Raw genomic sequence first — 20,512 nt, forward strand, 5'->3', positions numbered from 1 at the left:
AAGTTAATTTGAAAAAAAGGTATAGTAAAATATCCAATTCTGCCCTGACCGAAAAGGTACTGTACAGTAACTACAGTGGTGAGGGTAATAGCAGATATGACAGAATAAGTGGTAAAGTTACATGAGGAGTATTATGGGCCTAGGATGTGGCATATTCTCTATCCCATGTGGCTGTAGCCCATTTTGTGTTGGTAAAAAAAGAAGTGCTGATCATGCTTAATTAGGAAATAAGGGTCTTGCAGACAAGCAGTTAGAAAAAGGATGGATGGGTGTGGCAGACTGAGGTTGCGGTCTGTTTTAAGACCAGATATCTGTGTTGGAAATTAGGTGTTTTTGACAAAATAAAAGTTGAGGAAACAAATAGCTTTTGGTTTTGGAGGACAGAAGATATTTTTCATTGCTTTAAGTTTGAGTAAAGTAAAAATTAAGTTTCCAAACAAAGAGCAATTTATTTTTGGCCACAAGGAAGCAGGAGGACCTTCATTTTGTACCAAGAGGATAAACCAGTAAGCACACAGCTGCTGCGACCAGCAAAACCCCAAGGTGTCCCCAGGTCAAAGCCTATCCTGGAAGCACAGGACCCAGGGAGGGACTGGTTGCAAGTGACTGATTCCCCCCTGGACAATGTCCCAGAGCATTGTAAAATGAATCCAATATCCAATGAAAACAAAGAGATCCTATCTATATACCACTCAGCAGACAATGGAGGCCAGACTGGAACCCACAACTCTGGATCTGGGAGGTAACAGCATTACTTACCACCCCAACATACAACCCTGCTTTACTGCAATTTAGTAAAAGTATGTGCTTGCTGTTGTTTTAGCTTTCTTCCCTGTTCAGAGCAAATTTAAACTAGTTAAATCCACAGCTAAATCCAGAGCATTTAATTGTTGAGAACAACTCCTTTTCTGCATTTAAGTTTTCCTTTCTTGAACAGTACTACAGCATCATGAAAATCAAACCAAAAAGCACCTAATTCTGTGTTGTGAAGCAGAAGGAAGTAAAAAAGTATTTTTTTACTAAAGTATTTTTTCTGAAGTGAGGGAGGAGGAGGAAGGAAGCAGGAAGATGAAGTAAAGAGGTGGGTTAGGAGAGTGAAAGGAAGAACAGGAGAGAATGGGCACGCAGGTGAGAAAGTGACTGAGCTGAATCTCGGAAGTTTGAAAAGCTAAAACTGGTAAATGAGCATTAAAAATGAACTCGGTTTGCCTTCTGGTGTCTTTTTGGCATACATGTCCTGGAATGCCTGTGAAAGGATGCAGATAGAAAGTGTCCATGTCTGAGTAAGGTACAACTGGGAGCTATTGGCTTTGATCTTCACTGCTCTGACATGTTTCCCAAAACAGTCAGTTTCAGGCAGTCTTCTACCCGTTTTGTCATTGCAAATGGCGGGCCAATTCCTGCAGTACAGATAGCCTGTTTGGATTGTTGGTGCAAGTGTTATATAACTTTCTCTTAAAATATTTTACATGGATGGCAAAACTATACCAACCCTTTCTGCCCAATTTACCCACCTCTCTGGCACATAACCTCAGTATGTTATGAAACATCTCTTACTCCTTCAGGCAGGGATGACACATTTCATGAGAAAGCCATAACACACTTAAAAGAACTCTTGATTGTTTTATTCTGCCAGGGCACTGTTGAATTAGCGATGTGTGAGGAATCTTACTGTAATTTTGTACAGAATGAGTTTAAATTCACAAATACACTGCATAGTATTAAAAATAAAATGGGCAGCATTTAGGCTCAACATTAACTTCAAATTAATAAATACCATAAGAAAACAATGAGGAAAATACTTATGGAGAAGTTCTGTGCACATATTGAAACAAATCTGTACTAGCCTTTTGAAGCTTATTATACCTTAATAAACTGTTATACTATAAGTAGTATAGTCCCTCAAGGTAAATGAACAAAAATAGCTTTCACATTTTTCATGGATTTCTTAATAATGACAATACAACACTGAAAGAAATAACTGCTAATTGTGAGGTGTCACAATGTAGAACTATAATGTACTATTTTCTATATATTTCTGCTGCAAAGTTTGTACAAAAAGATATATATTTTGTAACTACTAAGCTAAATTTGAGGATTGCTATGTCGTACTATGTTTTTTGGGGGGTAGGGATTCAACAAGTCCTCATCTGCTAACTTATCTAGAGGCCAAAAAACCTTCACTGTGAATTAAAAAGTGTGGCTTGCTACCAATATACAACAGCTGGGCATGTTATTTCAACAACCATATTTGCATTGGAAAAAAAAAATCAGTATTCTAGTAGAGCCTAAAGAAACCTGCTAACTGAGTGAACATTTTAGCTGATGTTTTGCCTCATGTGGCATTAATGACTTTCAAAACGTCCTGTGGGAAACGAGAAGTTGAGTGCATTGCTCTATCTTCAACATGCATAAAATGTATAATGCCTAAAGGTTCCCAGATTTTTCAAATCTCATCTCGATGAAGCTGGCAAAAATGTGTGTTTTACTTGCACTGCAGGGAAAAAAATGGCCAGTTAATCTCTTTACACTTTAATTTAGGTAGGTGTACGCCATATTCTGCATTCATAAATAAGATACTCTGCCAAAAGCCCCTGTAATCACAGAGGTAGCAAAACTGAGCATCTGCTCTGCCATTTGAAACTCAGCAGACATGACTGATAATTTGTCTTGCAAAAAGGCACAGCAAAATGACTTCACCACACGATCCCAAAATTATCCCATTTATCTATTTCAGGCATTTACCTGACTTGAAAGCAAGCAACAGGGGTCTCCCAGTGTTTGTAAGGGTGAAAACAAGAAAGCAGGGCATATCGCTAAGTTTTAGTGATAAACTAAACAGTGATAACAAAAATAGATTTAAACTGTCAGGACATCTTTCTTCTTGTGCGCAGTACCAGTGTGGGTCTTTTAGAATTTGGTTTAGTTACTCCATTGTGGACAAGTATACGAAAATAGTTAAAAAAACAATTTAATAATGAGATTTAAGATAGTAGGGTTTATTACTATTAATATTAAGGGCAAATCCATACAGGTTTTTTCCTGATTGGCCGAAGAATTATGAAACTAAGCATCTGAATGCAGAAATATAACCAATTATGTTTCAGCGAATATTAAACAAGGTCAAAGTTTGAAATATTGTAGGAATTTCTAAACGATAATACTATTATTTGGTCTGTTGGGAGGAGCCAAAGTTATACCTGTTTGAATCATGATGAACACAGAAGGCAGGTTCATTAAAGAAAATGGAAAAGACCTACTTTCTCCATCTGGAGTTTGAGAATAATGGTTTGCTCACAAGCATTGAAATCAAGTGTTCAACTTGCAGTGTGTGCATTGTTGTTGGGGGAATGTGGGAGATACTTCACTACTGGTCACTACAAAGAAATTTGAGCAGAATTTTACAGAATGGAAGTAGTCTGCGGTCTAAAAAGGTAAACAAGAAAAAAGCTGCATTTCAAAGGAAGGACAAGACAAGGAACAATAAGTCATCCACAGAAAGTGAAATTGTTGAAGATACAATAATTGTGATGGCCACTTCTGCATTCAAGGTTTACAGAAACTGTCCTGATATTAGATTAGCAGAGGGGAACAAATATCACAGCAAGAGGAGTTTTTGTGCTGTTGGACAATGTAAGCAGGAAGTTGTTGTGGGACATGGTGATGCTGCCCAGTTGGAGGTGCTTTTTGACATTATTGTCTCTGAAGTCAACAAACAGATTTGCTGCTATCCACAACGTGAATAACTATTTTGTTAAAAAGAATGTGCAGATCAAGAAGTTGGTATCAGTGAAAACCAACAACAGCCATGAATAGCTGCAGGTTTCACTGCAAATATTGCAAACAGCAAAGCAGACCCATGCTTCCTCACATTTCTTGAACTATCACTGTATCATCCACCAGCAGGCAATTTGTACCAAAAGGTGAGACTTTGGCAGAGGAAGAATACTGTGTCACTTTAATCAGAAATCAAGAGTTTTCACTTAATAAAGAAATGAGGATGCCATCGAGCTGAAAGGCACTGTATATGTATGATGACTGCTGTTCTTCCTGATCTACATCAATGTTACAGATTGTCGTATAGTCACTAGAGTGATGACATTTTCCAGATTATGGCAAAATAAGATTAGTAAACGCTACCAAAGCAACAAAGGAACTTCTAAAAAAAAATTTAGACAAATTCTGGGCATTTTGGATAACATTTAATGCAGATAAGTGCAAAATGTCACATGCAGATAGAAAAAATATTAACTACAGAAATAAGATGGGGGATCTCTGAGCTACTAAAGAAACTACTTAAAATGAACTTTGGTGTTTATGCTGACATTTTCATCTTCCAATCAAGGTGATGGAGCAATAAAAGGTGAACAGAATGCTAAGATACAAAGCTCAAAGCGCAGAATTTAAACCAAGGCGCTATGATGACCTCACTCAGAATACTATGTAAAAGTTGGCTGTTGTTGGTCAGAGAAAGCCAGCCAGATCCACTCCTGGTTTTAAATGAATGTCCTACACTGACAGGATAATGCAGTTACAGTGGCCTTCTTCAGAATCAACAGAGACACATGAACTAGAGGACTTAATTGGAGACTATGAAGAGTATATTCAAAACAAGGCATTTTTACACAAGGAGTTTTGGATGTCTGTAGTAAGCTAATCAGTTATACTGTAGAAACAGATACCTTGGCTTCCTTCAAGAAATGTCTGAATGTGATCCTCAGATCAATCAGATACTAGCAACCTAACAAACTACTTAGGCCACATGGCCTCCTCTTTTTTGTTGTAACTGGTCTTGCGATACAAAACAACTGAAAGGTCAGGTCTGTAGCCTTGACAGCTTATTAAGTGAGCAAACTATTTTAAAGGAGTTTAATCTCCCTTTAAACTTGTTTTGAGATTTCACATGTCAAAAAATACAAAGAGGAACATGCTAAAACGGTTCCTTCACTGTCAACCTTCACCTTGTTTCATTATCAGTAATGAAGAGAGAAGCATTTTCTGAATCTTAGAACTCAATGTCTTATTTTTATGTTTATTTTTTCACCTTCTTTATGACTGACTACATGTGATAATTTATTAGCAGATATGCTGCAGCACCATACTGTACATGTACAAATTATACAAACACTCATTCTCATTACCCAAAGTACAGATAAACAGCATTTCTTGACATACAAGCACATATATCCTACTGTAGCTCTCTCATTCTTACTAGCTTATTCTGAAAGCTAAATGACAATCAAGGAAAAGGTAGGGAATCTTTTCTTGCAATGAACAAGACTAAAACTCTAAAAAGGCTTTTAGTCTGTTTCAGTTGATATCAGATGCCCCCATTAGTTTTTATACAGTATGTGTCTCTCAACGTAGAGAGAAATGTTATCAGGTAGGAGAGACAAATTGTGGGACAGAACTGTGTGAAGCAGACAATTAAAATAGCAGCACTGTTTACTAACTAAAATGCCTGCCACAAAATTATTCTCAGAACTTGCAAATGCAACAACATATTCCAAGTCCCCTCATTTTGCCTTTTAATAGTCTGCTTTTTAATTATCATGCGAGAATGAGAGCTATGGGTTCCATTCTTGTAGCTACATGATATAATTAAGAGGCTCTTAGCATTGAAATGCAAAGAAAAAGTATAACAAATTCTGCTATGGTTTAAAAAAATAATTAGGCTGTTACACAAGAAATATAGACACCTTTGGTTTTAAAAGCAGATATATAGGCAAGGAATACACTGCAAATGAGGCTTTGTGATACATCATTTTATTATGCTAGGATTTTTTTATTACTGTATTATGTTTAAAGATCTACTGAACACTAATACAATTTTAAATTTTAACATGACCCACTGCATTTCCTTATTAATGTCCCAAGCTTTTCCAGCATTCTGAAGTTCAAATTTTAATGATCAAGAAATAAAATTATCCAAAGCCTGGAGAAAGAACATGTATCTTGGTCATCATGCCTTATTCTCGTTATTCAGGATGCTGCTCAGAACATTTTTACATCTTACCTTCCCTGTCCAAAAAGCAATATGGAAATGTTATTTTTAATATTTAAAAAAGTTGTATGATAAGCAACAGTGTTCTGTAGCCTCCAATTAATCAAGAGTTAAACAACAAAAGGATATGGATGACTGCTTCAGTCACGCAGTTTTATTTTCTAATTTAGTGTTAATGAAAGGGGTGATGTAAGTTTCACAGGAAGTCTACAGTAAAGGCTGGCATTAATTCAAATAAAATAAAATCAATTAATTTTTGCAACAAATACAAATATGTTCAGGAAATTTATGGACTGAAAGACTATTGTATTACAGACTGGCCAGAATATGTCTGATGTTTAATAACCAGTGGGCATTTTGATATGAAACATGTATCTAAAATAACTGGAAAATCACATCCTTTGTGATTGAAAGGGAAAAAAGCATTTCCCTTTGATGGAATTAACACTTTTATTTAATTCTTTTTTGCAGCTGCTTTTCCTTTTCAAACTGTGTTTTTGTAAAACTGCACAGGAATATCTATCATGTTGAGTACCAGTGTGCATATGTATTTGAGTGTTGTGTATTTGAGTATACTCAAATACATATGCAAAGTATTAATGAATATAAAGACAGTAAAACAAGACCGATTACCTACAGTTAAGAACTACAACCCTTACACTAATATCTCTGGATGGTTTCACAAACCTGCTGATCCTGATTACATTTGATGATTAGCAAGAGCAGCACCAATAACGGTTTTCATTAGCTTTTTGGTATTTGCCTAGGTTTGTCTGTTTAAGGATTAAATATATAGATCTTTAAGACCCAGTGATCTCCTTATTTATCTCCACTTTGTCCATTACAGTGCACAAGATTAATGTTCTGGGTCAGAGTAAAATCTTTTCTCTTAATTTATACTAGAGAGAGTAAATCCTGTGAGAACCACGTACCTCAACAGCAGGCACAATATCAATGCCCACAGTCAGGAATTCATCAAACTTCAGAAATGGGTTAAAGCAGCTGCCCACATCCAGCAAACGAATTTTTCCTGATTGGTAACCCAACCTAGAAAACAGAATGACAGCACAACAGTTGTAGAACATTATTAAACTTTTTAAGATGCATTTTAAATTAAATTAAAAGAAAGAAAAGGGTATTTCATACACTTTATACAAGGATGAAGTATTCACACTGTATTAAATGCACTGAAGTGATTTTAATTCCATTGCACATGGATGTATTCCTAGTAACCAACTGCTGTGCTTGGTAGGTAACTGTGAGTTTGCTTGACATCATAACAATACAAAACCACAATTCTTTATTAGTTCGCTAGCTGGAGATAGCCTTTCCTGCTAGACAAACTCATTACAGTTCCGAACCAATTCATCAGCAACCTTCCGTTTGTAATCTGCAGACAGTTTTTATTGTACAGCTTTGTCACAATATAATAACATTTATCTCAAGTTCCAGCTGAACAGAAACACAGAACAGAAACAATTAAGAGCCTAATTTCTGAGAAATTAATTCCAGGCCTTCTAAGCAAATCTTCTAACAGTATTGTCTTATGCATAGCAATTTGTGTCTTTTGCAATTTTAACAATAGTAATTCTTTTAAAAAATTGTCAATCAAATCAATTGAGGCAATACTTTCTAAGCATTCCAGCAGTATCCAGTAAGAAGCATTCAAACACTGAATTGTATAAGACATTTTTTTTTACTGACTTTCATTTTTTTAAAATGGAGAATTTTTAAAAATGAAAAACCTATTTCACCCATCTACCAACCAGGTGCAACATTTAGTTGCATATATTTTCTGTATTCATCGGTCAAGCATACAGGCTATAGAACTAAGAAAAATGCTTTGAATGTTTTTAGCATTTTTATACAAAGGCTACATTAACCTAATATTTCACAACCTGTTTCTGTAATTGTTTAAGACATACATGTCAAACTAACCTAAAAAGCTCATTAAAAAGTGGAATGATTAACTTAGGAATATGAAAATGAAAAGAAAACAGAACTGACTTAAGTATGATTGGGAACATGGACCAATGGTGAGCTTTCTTACTAGTGAATGCCATTCCGAGAATGACTAGATAACTGAAAACATCTGGGACTTATCTGGCTTTATTTAAAGATAAATGAAAAGATTCGGCAAAAAACTCTTAATTGCTTTAAAGTTGCCACATTATTAGAAATGTACTCACTTCTAATAATTGATCGAAGGAAATAAACTATTAGATGGATTTATATTTACACACAATATGTTTAACCACTTATGGGATAAAAAGGCTTAAATATTTAACTGTCAGGGTCTCTTGAAATGACAACAAAGAAATAGCAATGCTCAGAAATGCTCAAAAGGTTTCACTGTTTAAACATCCGTGTATTTCTCAGACCCCTAGAAATGTAGTATAAACGATTTCAGATGTTTTTGGTGTTCATGGCAAGCAGCATCAACCATGCAATAGTTTCAAGCATCTGCCTCAGGCAAATAGCATATTTTGTTTAGCCATCTTAAGCACCAAATCAAACCTGTCTGTTAGTTGCTTCTGGAACTGCAGCTTGTCTCACAATAACATTTTACTGAGGTTTTAATTCAGAAGTGAGTTTTGTGGCTTTCCCTGCCTTTTCCTCAGCAGTTCAGATGCTGCCACAATTACAGTTTGCTGCAAAATGGCCATTCCTGTTGTACTATTTTAACAGACCAATATTATCCTGACAAATCATATAACCTTCATGTGCATATTTGTGAAAAAAAAACTTTAATTACCATTATTATCTCCTATCTTTGATACTGTGATCACCAGCTGGTGTTATTTCAATCTCAGTTTGATAAGATTGCATGTACTTGATAAGTATTAATGTCATTAAGTGAAAATCAGAAAGGAAGGAACACATCCCATACTGTACATGCTGCATCCTATGTAAAGCAGTGTGACTTGTAATAATTTTTAATCATGAATTTTTTAATAATACAGTGAATGCAATAAAGATTGATTTATTGCATTGTTATCATGTGCTGTTTTTAGAAACAGGGTATTTGCATAACTACTAGAACTCCAAATTACACAGGAGGAAGGAAAAGATCACACATGGCCAGATATGGCTGTAAGGTTGTAGTGTTCTCACTCCCTGTCTTACATTGAGCTAGGGACTATTTGGTTATTAAAGATAAAAGAATAGCTATGTGTCTTAGCTAAATTTCACTCTGGACTTGTAGTGTACAGCTTGGGCTTGTGGCCTTCCTCAAGTTCTCTCTTAATTCAAGTGGCGAAGTGATCTCTCACTTCTCTGCCTCATCCGCTGACCCACCATCCCAGGCTGGTGTTGTACTTCGGTAGTGGCTGATGCGAGTTCCATGCTATATGTAAAGTGCTTTGAGATTATTCGAGATAAAAACAGGAATCATCATTTTACATGGTTACTCCCACCTGCACCTGTTTATCTTAAGTTCATCACCCATTAATATCTGCATAATTAGAATTAAGGGAGAAAACTCTTACAATCAAGTTGAGGAAAGACCGCCTACTGAAGTTGCTGAAGCATGCTGAAGTTGTGGAAAACAATACACTAGAAAAAAAGTATTCCTGAAACCCAAAACCTTGTAGAAATAGCTAAACAGCAAGTGGATGAGGCATCAGCACAGGTGATTTATGAAGTGAGTTGGAATGTAAACTAGCAGACACAGCGGTCTACAAGACTGGAGCCAGTGAAGTATTGTACATGACTATTGCTTCCCTTAATGAAACCAGGATTCAGGCAATCTAACAATCTTAGTAGACTGGCAAAACAACATTATATTAGATTCTCCATATCCAAGACAATGGAAGAAAAGGTAGGCAAAACAGCAATTTGCATTAATCAAATCAATATAGATGGATGTTATAGTTTACCCAGATGACCAATGTCTTGCCAATGTCAATACAACAGCAGAATTTTCCCTTAGAGTCATTTTCCTATTAATAAAATAAGATTTGATTAAGGGTTTATTGAGGGCTACATCTGACACCCCAGCACATTCTATAGAAAACATTCAAAAAACATAATATAAAAGAGAAGTCTTTTTATATTAGTAACAATCAACAGTTTTAACATTTTTCAAGAATTGCATTTTTTTCTCTATAGCTATTGCTGTAGCAGGTCAAATAAACATCTTGAAGGTGGCTCTTTAATAGCAAACTTTTTTTATTGTTCAGGTCTCCATGTTTCAGATAAAGAGACATCTCCTAACATAAACTCTTTATGTTTTGCATACCCATTATTAGGGCAATTTCAATTTTAACCCCCAAATGCATCATTCACAATCTAAAACCTAACAGTCTAACAAAATGCCTAAATCTAACATTATTCTTTTTGAAGGGCAAAGGTTTAAGCACATTCTTGCATGAAGCTTCAAAGAATGAAGGACAGGGTCCATTCATCTTTTGTTACTTTTGAATGGGCCTGGTACAGCAGGAGGGACTGCTGTATCTAAGCCAGGCACGCGTGGCACTCAGTTCACTTGGATGCTACTCACATGAGTCTCTGGAAACAGGGGAGAACGAGACACGAACCCGTTCAAGGAAGATAATGAAAACAACCATAAACTTTGGTTTGACATACTAAGCCTTCTAGTACAATTCATTTGCGTGAATGTCTCTCAACCTGAGGAATTACTACTGTTTCCAGGGCATTGGGCACACAAATCTGACAATGGTCACATGCTATTTTGTCAACAATAAGGGATGCTGGGCAAGGCCAGGAGTGGATGACATGCCAGGCAAAGATCACTGTGGATGAAAATGATGGCATTGAGCCCGAGGACAGCGTTATTTAGATGCTAGTACAGTGGGAGGCATGTCCTTCACAGCAGTTGCCACTACCAGTTCCATGTCAAGCATAGGGGAAGATGCTACCTTGGAACAGAAGCCATGCAGTCCAGACATTACTGATTCGAGATCATTCCCAAGTGGCTGTGCCTTACTGCTCAAGTGGTACTGGTGCGGACTCATTTTTGACAAATTTTCACTGATCTCTATTAGAGATGCATTACTCCTTGAGCCAGCTTCCTCCAAACTCCTTCAATCTCCTGGAAAGGTCACTCAGCCCTTCTCCAATGATGTCTGGCTGGTTGTTACAGATGACAGGTGGGAACACCAAAGTACTTCATCCACAGTTGCTCGTTTACTGCTCCTGGCTTAGGAGTTGTAGAAGAAAACCATGTTGACAACTGCCTACTCCAGTTATAAAATACAAATAAACTGTGAGAACAAATGTGTGAATAATATCTAATTTATCATCTTGACATATAAACATATTAGTGAATTAGTCATATTAGCCCATTTACATGCAACATACAATGCAGGTATAATAAATAATATTATGCATGGTTAATGACTGTAACAGCTGTGCAACACAGCTGCAACTCATTCTACAGCATAGGTCTCAAATTCAGTTCCTGGAGGCCTTAGTATTTCCCCCCCCCCCCCAAACTGAGTAGGCAATAAAACATTTAACCTTATTATTTTCTTAGACATACTGTATACAGGACTTTTCTTCAGATTCTTTAAAGATGATTACTTAAATCAATTTTCTTAATGGTAAACCTGTAACACACCTTGGAGCCTGAATAGATGTATTAAAATTGTTCAGTTAATTCAGTAATTGAGGGGTGTCATAGTGGCTTGGTGGTTAACTGCATCACAGCTCTTGGGTTCTGGGTTTGACTCTAATCTGGACCCCAGTGTGGAATTTTCATGATCTTCCCAGATACGTGTAGGTTTTCTCCCATCTTCCATAGACACATGGGTCAGGTTTATTGATGTCTTTATTTTGCCCATGTGCATGCTTGGCAATGGATGGGCTTTTTGTCCAGGTGCACTTCTGCCTGGAGCCCTGTGCTTCTGAAATCCAGGTGTTGAACCCTTACTAGATGTAAGAGGCTTTCTGATGATGGATTAAGCAGAGCAACCACGTAACTGAGAGAAAGCAGAAGACACTAAACCCTCCAGGAATAGAGCTTGAGACGTCTCTTCTAAGGTTTGGACTGCCTTTAAACCCAAATGAATAGTTCTGACGTAAGACAAACACCCCGGGTCTCTTTCCTATGGGACTGTTACACAGAACAGAGCAGCTGTTCTACTTCTGGCACTTGGTTTTGTATTTTTTTTTATCATCTTCTCTCCACTGAATACTAATAATCCACACAGATGTCACAAAATAATCACAATTATGGGCTTCCTTTGGAAAAGTAATTAAAATATTATGAGACAGATGTTTATGGTCTTCATAAATCAATGTGTTTTGAAAAAAGTTCTACATATTCCAATTTTGGACCTGGAAGTTTAGATAACTAGAGTTATCCTGTCTACACAACTGGTTTATAATACTGATTTAACTTGTTAGAAACTGCAATAAAAATAGGAGTAAAATGTAAATTTCAATTAACTCTATTGTATCATCCATCCATTTTCTAGCTGCTTAATCCAATACAGGGTTGCAGGGGAGATGGAGCCTATCCAGGCAAGCAGCAGGCACAAAGCCAGGTACATCCTGGATGGGACGCCAAGTGCATCACAGTGTACACGCAGACACAACACACACACTCACACCAGGGCCAATCTTCCCAGAAATCAAAAAACTTTACCAGTACATCTTTGGACTGTGGGAGAAAACCAGCAAATTCAGAGTAAACCAACGCCAACACAGGGAGAACACCTCAGAAATTAAACTCCAGGTCAGTGCCTGCAGCATTATACAGTATTAAATCAAAATAATTCAATCATTATTTTACCAAAAAATTGCAATTAGTTTAATGTCATTGTTTTTTCACCATCACATTAATTAATTAGAAACAAACAACACTATATTCGCCAGAAATTAAACTTCCAGGGTTACAGGTAGTCCTTGAAATGTATAGTAATCTGCAGAATAACCCGTAAAAAATAAGGTAGGAATTTTCTAGTCTCCTCTTATTTCCCCACTTCCTTTCTTTTACACAACAGGTATCAAGAAACTTTATGAGGTTCCACCTGGAAAACACAGCAACCACTTATTTAATCAGAAGCCGTGATGACTCAAACAGATTGCCTATTCATTTTTAAGATACTGAAACAATTCAGGTTTGATTAAAAACAAGCAAAATGACTAATACTTTATTTGATTCTATGCACACACTTGACACAGATGATGTCTTAGCATGTACTTTAAAGAGAAAACATATGCACAGACATCTCTAGTTTGGGAACTTTCTTTACCTTGCTACAAAGCGAATACTCTAACAAGCTACACCATGCAATTGTGTACCGTAAACATAAAGTGGATGTCCATGAGGGACACCTTCTCAGTAATGCAAAAAACATCTGAAGTTAAGAGAGGCCAGAGCCAGAAGTACCAGCAAATTAAACAGTTATCTCTGTGCCCGGTTCTGGAAAACAGAACTTCAGATCAGCATCAGGCTTTGAATTAAAGAAGACTAACAGTACAATTGTAATAGAAACAGCAATACTCATCAAGTTAGAGACACAGTTGACATACTGTATCAGTCTTATGATGTAAACCTACACAAATAACAGTACTTCTGATGTAGCAGGATGACTCCTTGCCAAGACAAAACTTAAAATCAGCCTAGCTATATCCTTTGCTACCACACTTTTGGTTGACAGACACCAACGAAATCCACAAAAATACAACTTCAGCAAATTGTCATGGGTGCCACCATTTTCACTGACCTGAAAATTGCCATGTAACGTGTGTACAAATCAGAAAATGGTGCTGAAACAACTTACTGTTTGTTTGGGATCCTGACATGGATTAGATGTTTTTCATAATCTCACTGCAATATACAGATCTGGTGCTGCTTAGATCTGCTGCCACTAACATTTAAAAGCAGAAGCCTCTTGCCTCAGTTCAAAAGAATAATGGTAATTTGTAAGAACTATGAAACACAAAATTGTGAACTGTCAATATTAAAACCTACTTATGTATGCTTCTTGCAACGATTAAAATCCTTTTTCATCAAGCCAATTTGGCTAAAAGATGCTTTATGCTTTGTAGAGGAAAATGCCATTCCTTGCCAACAGGGACTTGTGGTTGCAATTGAAGAGTCATGTTAGGGTAAAAGGACAGCAAAGAAACCGGTCAAAGTTGAAGTGAAAAGTAAGACAAATTAGAGCATTCTGAGATTCTGAGAACCTTGTAACTTCAAACTGCCACAGGCTTTCCTTGCTAATAGCATTTCACACATGAAATTCAGTGGTACAAAAACATTAAAAGTACAAAAACACATCTTTCCAAACTGGCATTGTCTAAGTAGGGCACATCAAACATACTGTAAATTGATTAACCCAGTTTAAAAAAGCTGCAATTTATTGTTATGTACATGTGAGAAAAAATGTCACCTATACATAATATACACCAAAGCACACTTAGAACAAAAGTGATCAAGTATATGATTTTATCAGACTCTTAACTTGCTGATGGCTCAAAAAGACGGACTTATGCTTTCAGATTTTAACATGATAAATGAACGCTATAAATTGTCACTTTTAGTTATATCAATTTCATCCTTCCATTTTTAATCCACTTATCCAGACGAGAAATGCAGTTCTCTCACTTTCAATCTCACAAAATATATTTTATGAATTAAAATGTTTTTAAACACCTATACATCTATATCTAAAGAGATCCTTTCTTTATTTTACTTTCATCAGAAGACCTGCATTCATAAGAAACAGGACATGCAAAAACATGGGTAATTTTCCATTCAGGAAGGAAAATGTGTTCTACCAGACAAGTCAAAGTGTAATGTGTTTTATATACTGAACACACGTAATTAGTCGAGTGTAAGGAACATTGATAAAACATTGTATTGGTTTTGACTGAATTTTCCCAGAAATGCATTTTTTTCCTAATGCAGTTTGAAAAAAACAATGTGCATCCTAAAGACACAGTGCCCTCTCTTTGGGGAAAAATAGTTCTGTTGACCAAACAGGGCAATGAGGAGAAATGGAGAAATGTTCCTTATAATTATGCACATAGAAAAAGGAGACATGCACACAAAAACTATACAGCCTAACTTTGGATGACAGATGAACCCCCATTGCTAGCTGCAAATGAATTATCAATCAGCATTCTTGAGTATTTAGTGGACAAATCTAAACTGCTCGACAAGATATAGTTGCAGCAGATACGTCAGGTTACAAAAACTGATGGGATGGTAACGCCAATCACAACTTCTGATATCTAATGTGTAGTGCTGAAAAAAGCCATAAACTTTTCCATTGTATCTCTTCTTAAAACTTCAATTTTGCAGACTGCATACTCATCTGTAACTATTTTTATGGATATCTTTCATATTTTGCAAAAGAAGACAGAATTCTTCTAAACCAAACAGACTTCCCATTATAAAAAAAATGCAGGATCACTGAATCATGAACATCACATGGTTTTAAGACCCACTTTTGCTCATAATCTTTAGGAAAGTAAACGCAGCAGGGGAAAAAGTATCCCCACACATAAGCACCTTGTTAATAAGATTGGTTCATGTAACAGTAATTCAGGGAAGCTGCCAACAACACAGCAACATGAAACAGATAACCCAACCATGACAACTGCAGACAGCATCAAACAGGACCAGTACCGCCGGTGATCACAGGATGCGCTGAGAATGACTGGTAGCAGATTACAGATTACAAGTCTGTTAGGAGCCTCTGTGACAGGAGATAAAAATGCCCGTCCAGGAAAGCACTAATCCACTTCTCCCAAGTCTACTGTCCAGCAAATCACAGGGTGAATATTTAAGACTTACGTTAAGGGTGTGAGAGTGTGTGGGGGAGGCACCGCAGCGAGCAGCAGTATAAAGTCAACGCCCCGGGTGAGGGGGCGGAAGCACCGGTGTGAGGTTAGCAGGGACCAAAAATAATACAAAAAGAGTGGAAAAATAAACAAAAAGGCAAAAAGAAAGGTGTACCACTGTGCCTCGTAACCTCCAGGCTGGGTTTACCCTATTTAACAGGGTTCAGCCTAGGAGAAAGAAGAACCATTAGCACAGCGGTGACCAGACTGTACTTACCCTATATAGAGGGGTCCAGTCTGGTAAAGCACGGCGTGTAAGGCAAAAACAAAACAAGAACTTAGTGCGTAAAAAAAGTGCGTGTGTGCACTGGGACTACAAAGGCGAGGCGTCACCCTTCTGCCAGGGCTCCGCCTCCACACTGGGCACGCCCCTGCATAATGCCACAAGGGTGCTGGAGAATCTCAAAGGTCAGCAGATCAAATGAACCTGTGAGGCGACAAAGTAAGGTACATCCCCTCAAGAGTTGATGGTTTTACATATTTAGACATACTTCTCCTTTATCTGGTCCTGACTAAGTCCAACTAGTAGATAAAACTAACCTCATTTGACAAATTACACAGATTAAACTATACTTTGTCATTATTTATTAAAAATAAATAATAAGCCAGCATTCAATAATTTTGTGTGAAAAAGTAAGATTCAGTAACTTGCAGCAGTTCCTTTGACAGCAATAACTTGTTTCCTATAAGAGTCAGTCACCTCTCAGATAACCCAGGAGGAATTCGGGCCCACTCTTCCCTACAGATCTGCTTGAACTCCATGAGGTTTGAGAGATTTCTTGTATTGTCATGTGCTTTCACCATATTGAACACCAATCAAGATCATATCAATAAAATATTGAAGAGCTGTAACAAAGGCCATTTTCGAAGCATGAAACCATTTTCTAATGATAATTTTTCATGTTTCACAGAAGATGGGTGATGTTCTACCTTAAACCTTGAACTTAACAGGTTTTACTCGTGAAGCCTCCGTTCAGCTTACTTGGATCTTTTTTTACTTCTTGAATCAGGCCCTGACACTAACTTCAGTCCAAGCAAATTAATAGAAGATATCTAATTTATTGAAAAATCCCCTGTCACCAGGGAATGTCAATGTGCCATGGCTTATTCATTTTAAATCTAAGTATCTGGGTCAAGCCTTTTACAGAATCAGAACCAAGACTTAGCCACATGAGCCTCAATGACAAACAGACCCCAACAGCTTCTTAACAAGAGAGAAATTCACTAGAAGAAATGTAAACTGTTCTTCTAACATGCCATGAGCAAAAATGTTATATCTGTCTCTAAACCGATGCTAAACTGGAGGAAATATCTCAATCTCCACCAAATATTGCATCAAAACACAGTTTCACATGGCCTACTACAAGAAGAAAATATCTCCACAAACATAGCAATGCAAAACCTTTATCTTAAAATTAGCTGATTTTTCAAACACCTAATAAGTTTCTGCCCTTCATTAAATGACATATTAAGACCTACAAGTGAATCCAACAAATGGCCATACAGTTTCATATAGAGTGTATCAGTGACAACACTGAGGTCATGTATCCATGCCTACTTCTTGGAACAAGAAAGGAAAAAAATACAGAAAAAGCATTCCTTTAGATGCAATGATTGATATACTATCTGTGGATGGTGTGTTAAGTGACTCCGGATCATGAAATGCAATCTAGCTGCCTTCCTCACTTTTCATTGCTCTGTTGGGTGTTAACATACCATCTTCAGGCTTTTCAAGCCCCTAAAGAGATCAGCTTTAAATCGCATTAAAAAGGAATGGACTTAAATGATACCAATTGGAAAAAAAAGTTAACACCCATTGTCAATTAATGTTTTTTTAATACAAACTCACTAGAGCAAATGACCTCTGGTGTTTTTTTTGCTTCCAAAGTTCTTAAAATCCAAGGCACATTACTACATATAATGTGAGGCGCATCTTGCCCCCAAGAAAGATGAGGCAGTGTTGAACAAAAAGGATCATTTTTATCTTCATGAAATATCTACCAACCCATGATTGTAATAATGTGCATTTTTTATAGATTTACACACCATGTAGCTTTTAATCAAGACTGGCACGAGCAAGACGCAGATAGCCTAAACAAACGGGCGATCTCAGAGTCATTTATCCCCTGCTCTGGCATCTTCTTTCTGTGACAGCTGAAGTGAATGCAGGGAGGGGGGCGGCACAGCAGCCGCGGACGTGGGATGAAACAAAAGCATGTGTCACAGTCTCCGCAGCCTGGTGAGCGAGATAAGGATGGATTTTGCTGGAGGAGGCGTTTTTTAGAAAAAAAAAACACCAGATGACGACTCAATTAAAAAAAAAATAAAGCTATCAGCAACACTAAAACCATTTTTTGTTCTGCAGCTGCTTGTAAGACAGTCTGAATTAAGAGGCATATATAGTTTCGCGTTTTAAAGAAATATGGAGATTTCCTCAGAAATATTTTTTGACCGTTAGATAAAGGAAAATAAACTTTTTGCCACAATACAAGCAAGAATCCGTGAACGTTTAATTGCAATATTTGACTGAATTTCACAATGTTCAGCCGAGCCTGCAGAAGTGACCTTTTGAGAATTGCCACGGTGACATTCATTACATTCTGTGGCGCATTAGAGACCGCAGGCCCTGCTGTTTACAGGCCACTCCGAATCCAGTCTTGGAAGAAAAACACTCCCTTCTCAAAAATATTGCTGAAGTTAACAGCATTCCTATGTGTTACTGGGACTGGCATTATTTAGGCATGAAGTTGTACCACCTCTGAATTCTGAAATCTGAGGTAACAAACAGAAGAAACATACAATATAATGAAACTTAATTTATGACCACATGATTTAATGTTATGGCACGTAACTGATAATGGATCCAGTGCCCATTATTAAAAGTAAAAAAAATACAGTCTCTCACGAGACAAATAGTTGTTAAGAAAAGCTGTTTTAATGTGATTACACTTCAAATATTGAATACTAGCCTATTCTGCTTAAGTGCAAACTGCCCAGTTATCTGATAGCTTGGAATCTTTCGAGAAACAGCTGGTTGAGATCCTCAGATCAATCAACTCCTAGCAACCAAATAAATCAGCTAAATGTGTCAATTGGCCTTGTCTCATTTGTAACATTTTATGATGTTCAGACATTCGGCCTGAAGATACTGTAAACACATATAATTCCTAAGCACACAAAGCCCCATCAGAACATGAAAAGAATCAAGCTTTGATTTAGTACTCAATAAAGGGAACTTTCAGTCTGAAGCATATCTTTATGTCCATCTTTAAGCAAACTATACATGAGATGATGACAATCAATGATTTAAATTAATCTTATGAAAGGCATAATTCACAAGATTGAGAAGTCTTTTCAATCATTCCTACACAAAGCACCGATGCATTTATTTAAACCTAATCTTAATAATCTTCCCACTTGCTGCAGACTACGTAAATTATTTTATTTCAGTACTAAAAACAGTGTGAATGACAGTACATATGTGTATTGGATTGCTTTATACTCAATTAAATTATAGTCTGTAGCCAGTTAATCTTTAGTCTGTAATACTTCTTCTATAATAAAACGTAAACAGCAAAGTCAATTTTGTTATTTTGGTTAACACTACATAAGGTTCCTTCGCCTTATAAGCAGTTTTGGTTGATTATTTTATTATAACACTGGTTCATACTGTAACTGTTTGCTAATCAGTCTATTAAAACAGGCCATTTGCTGCATCTATGACTGATTCCATGATTTGGTTATCATGTGAATGTGATACAAATCACAAAAAGCTGTTCACCAAGTTCTGGTGTGATCTGTCAAATATAAACTAGGTGAGACGTATTAAAAAAAATCCAATTTAAACTTGTAATTAATGTTACCACAAAATAAAATTAACCATAACTCCCCCAAAACAAAAAAACACCTAAAGCTTATTAGTAGTTTTTTTAGTGGTGTTTTCACAGATGTTTTCTTAAAATCTGTTCAATCTCACGTTCAGTATGGTCTCAAAAGATGTCATTCAAGCTGGAAAAACCTCAAAGAGCCATCTGAGGTTTTTGCTGGAGAATATCATATGTATAGCAACCATCTCATATTCACTAGGACCAAGGCTGTGTGTGAAAATTCCTTCGTGACCTATCCATGACTTCATGCAACTTTTAAAGTCAGAAGAAATAAGCTTAACAACAATTGCAGTAGCATTTTCAAAAACTGTTACAACACAAAAATATTACAGAACAATGCCCACAAAACCTGAGGTAAAATAACCCCTCTTCTGTATATACTGTAAGCAAATTATCTGAATTATCACTAAATTATCAATATGCCATGAGGAACCCCACAAAAAATAATCTATGTGATAAAAATGTCCTAACGTCTTAAGAAGTATTCTTAGGCAGTAAATGTGTCCAAACACCTTTTCCTATGAGGTGATGTAGTGCTTATACAACAAAGGCACTTGAGTATATCATAGCCATTAATTATTAATTTATCAAAATGAAGCCAAAACATTTTTGCATAATCATATTGTAGATGCACAAATAGGTTACTATGTTTATTTTCTCTTGAGGTATTATTACTGTAATATGGGGTGGAGGGAATAATTGAATAAGTGTGAATAAACTGATAAAAAAGAAATATCACTCAAAACAGTATCAAACCAGGTCCTGGCACAAAACAGTAGGTTGCAGTACCCTGCCTACAGAC

General features: G+C 36.6%; 1 protein-coding gene across 1 annotated transcript in view; it reads right to left on the minus strand.

Moving 5' to 3' along the window:
• Positions 1-20,512, minus strand: part of samtor (S-adenosylmethionine sensor upstream of mTORC1) — a 70,554-nt gene that overhangs the window by 13,364 nt on the left and 36,678 nt on the right. The window contains exon 5 of the mRNA XM_088923919.1: positions 6,937-7,051. Coding sequence (XP_088780045.1) covers positions 6,937-7,051 — 115 coding nt within the window. The remainder of the gene's footprint in view (positions 1-6,936; positions 7,052-20,512) is intronic.

This window comes from Atractosteus spatula, chromosome 8 (assembly GCF_055471065.1).
Source record: "Atractosteus spatula isolate fAtrSpa1 chromosome 8, fAtrSpa1.hap1, whole genome shotgun sequence".
Classification (NCBI taxonomy): domain Eukaryota; kingdom Metazoa; phylum Chordata; class Actinopteri; order Semionotiformes; family Lepisosteidae; genus Atractosteus; species Atractosteus spatula.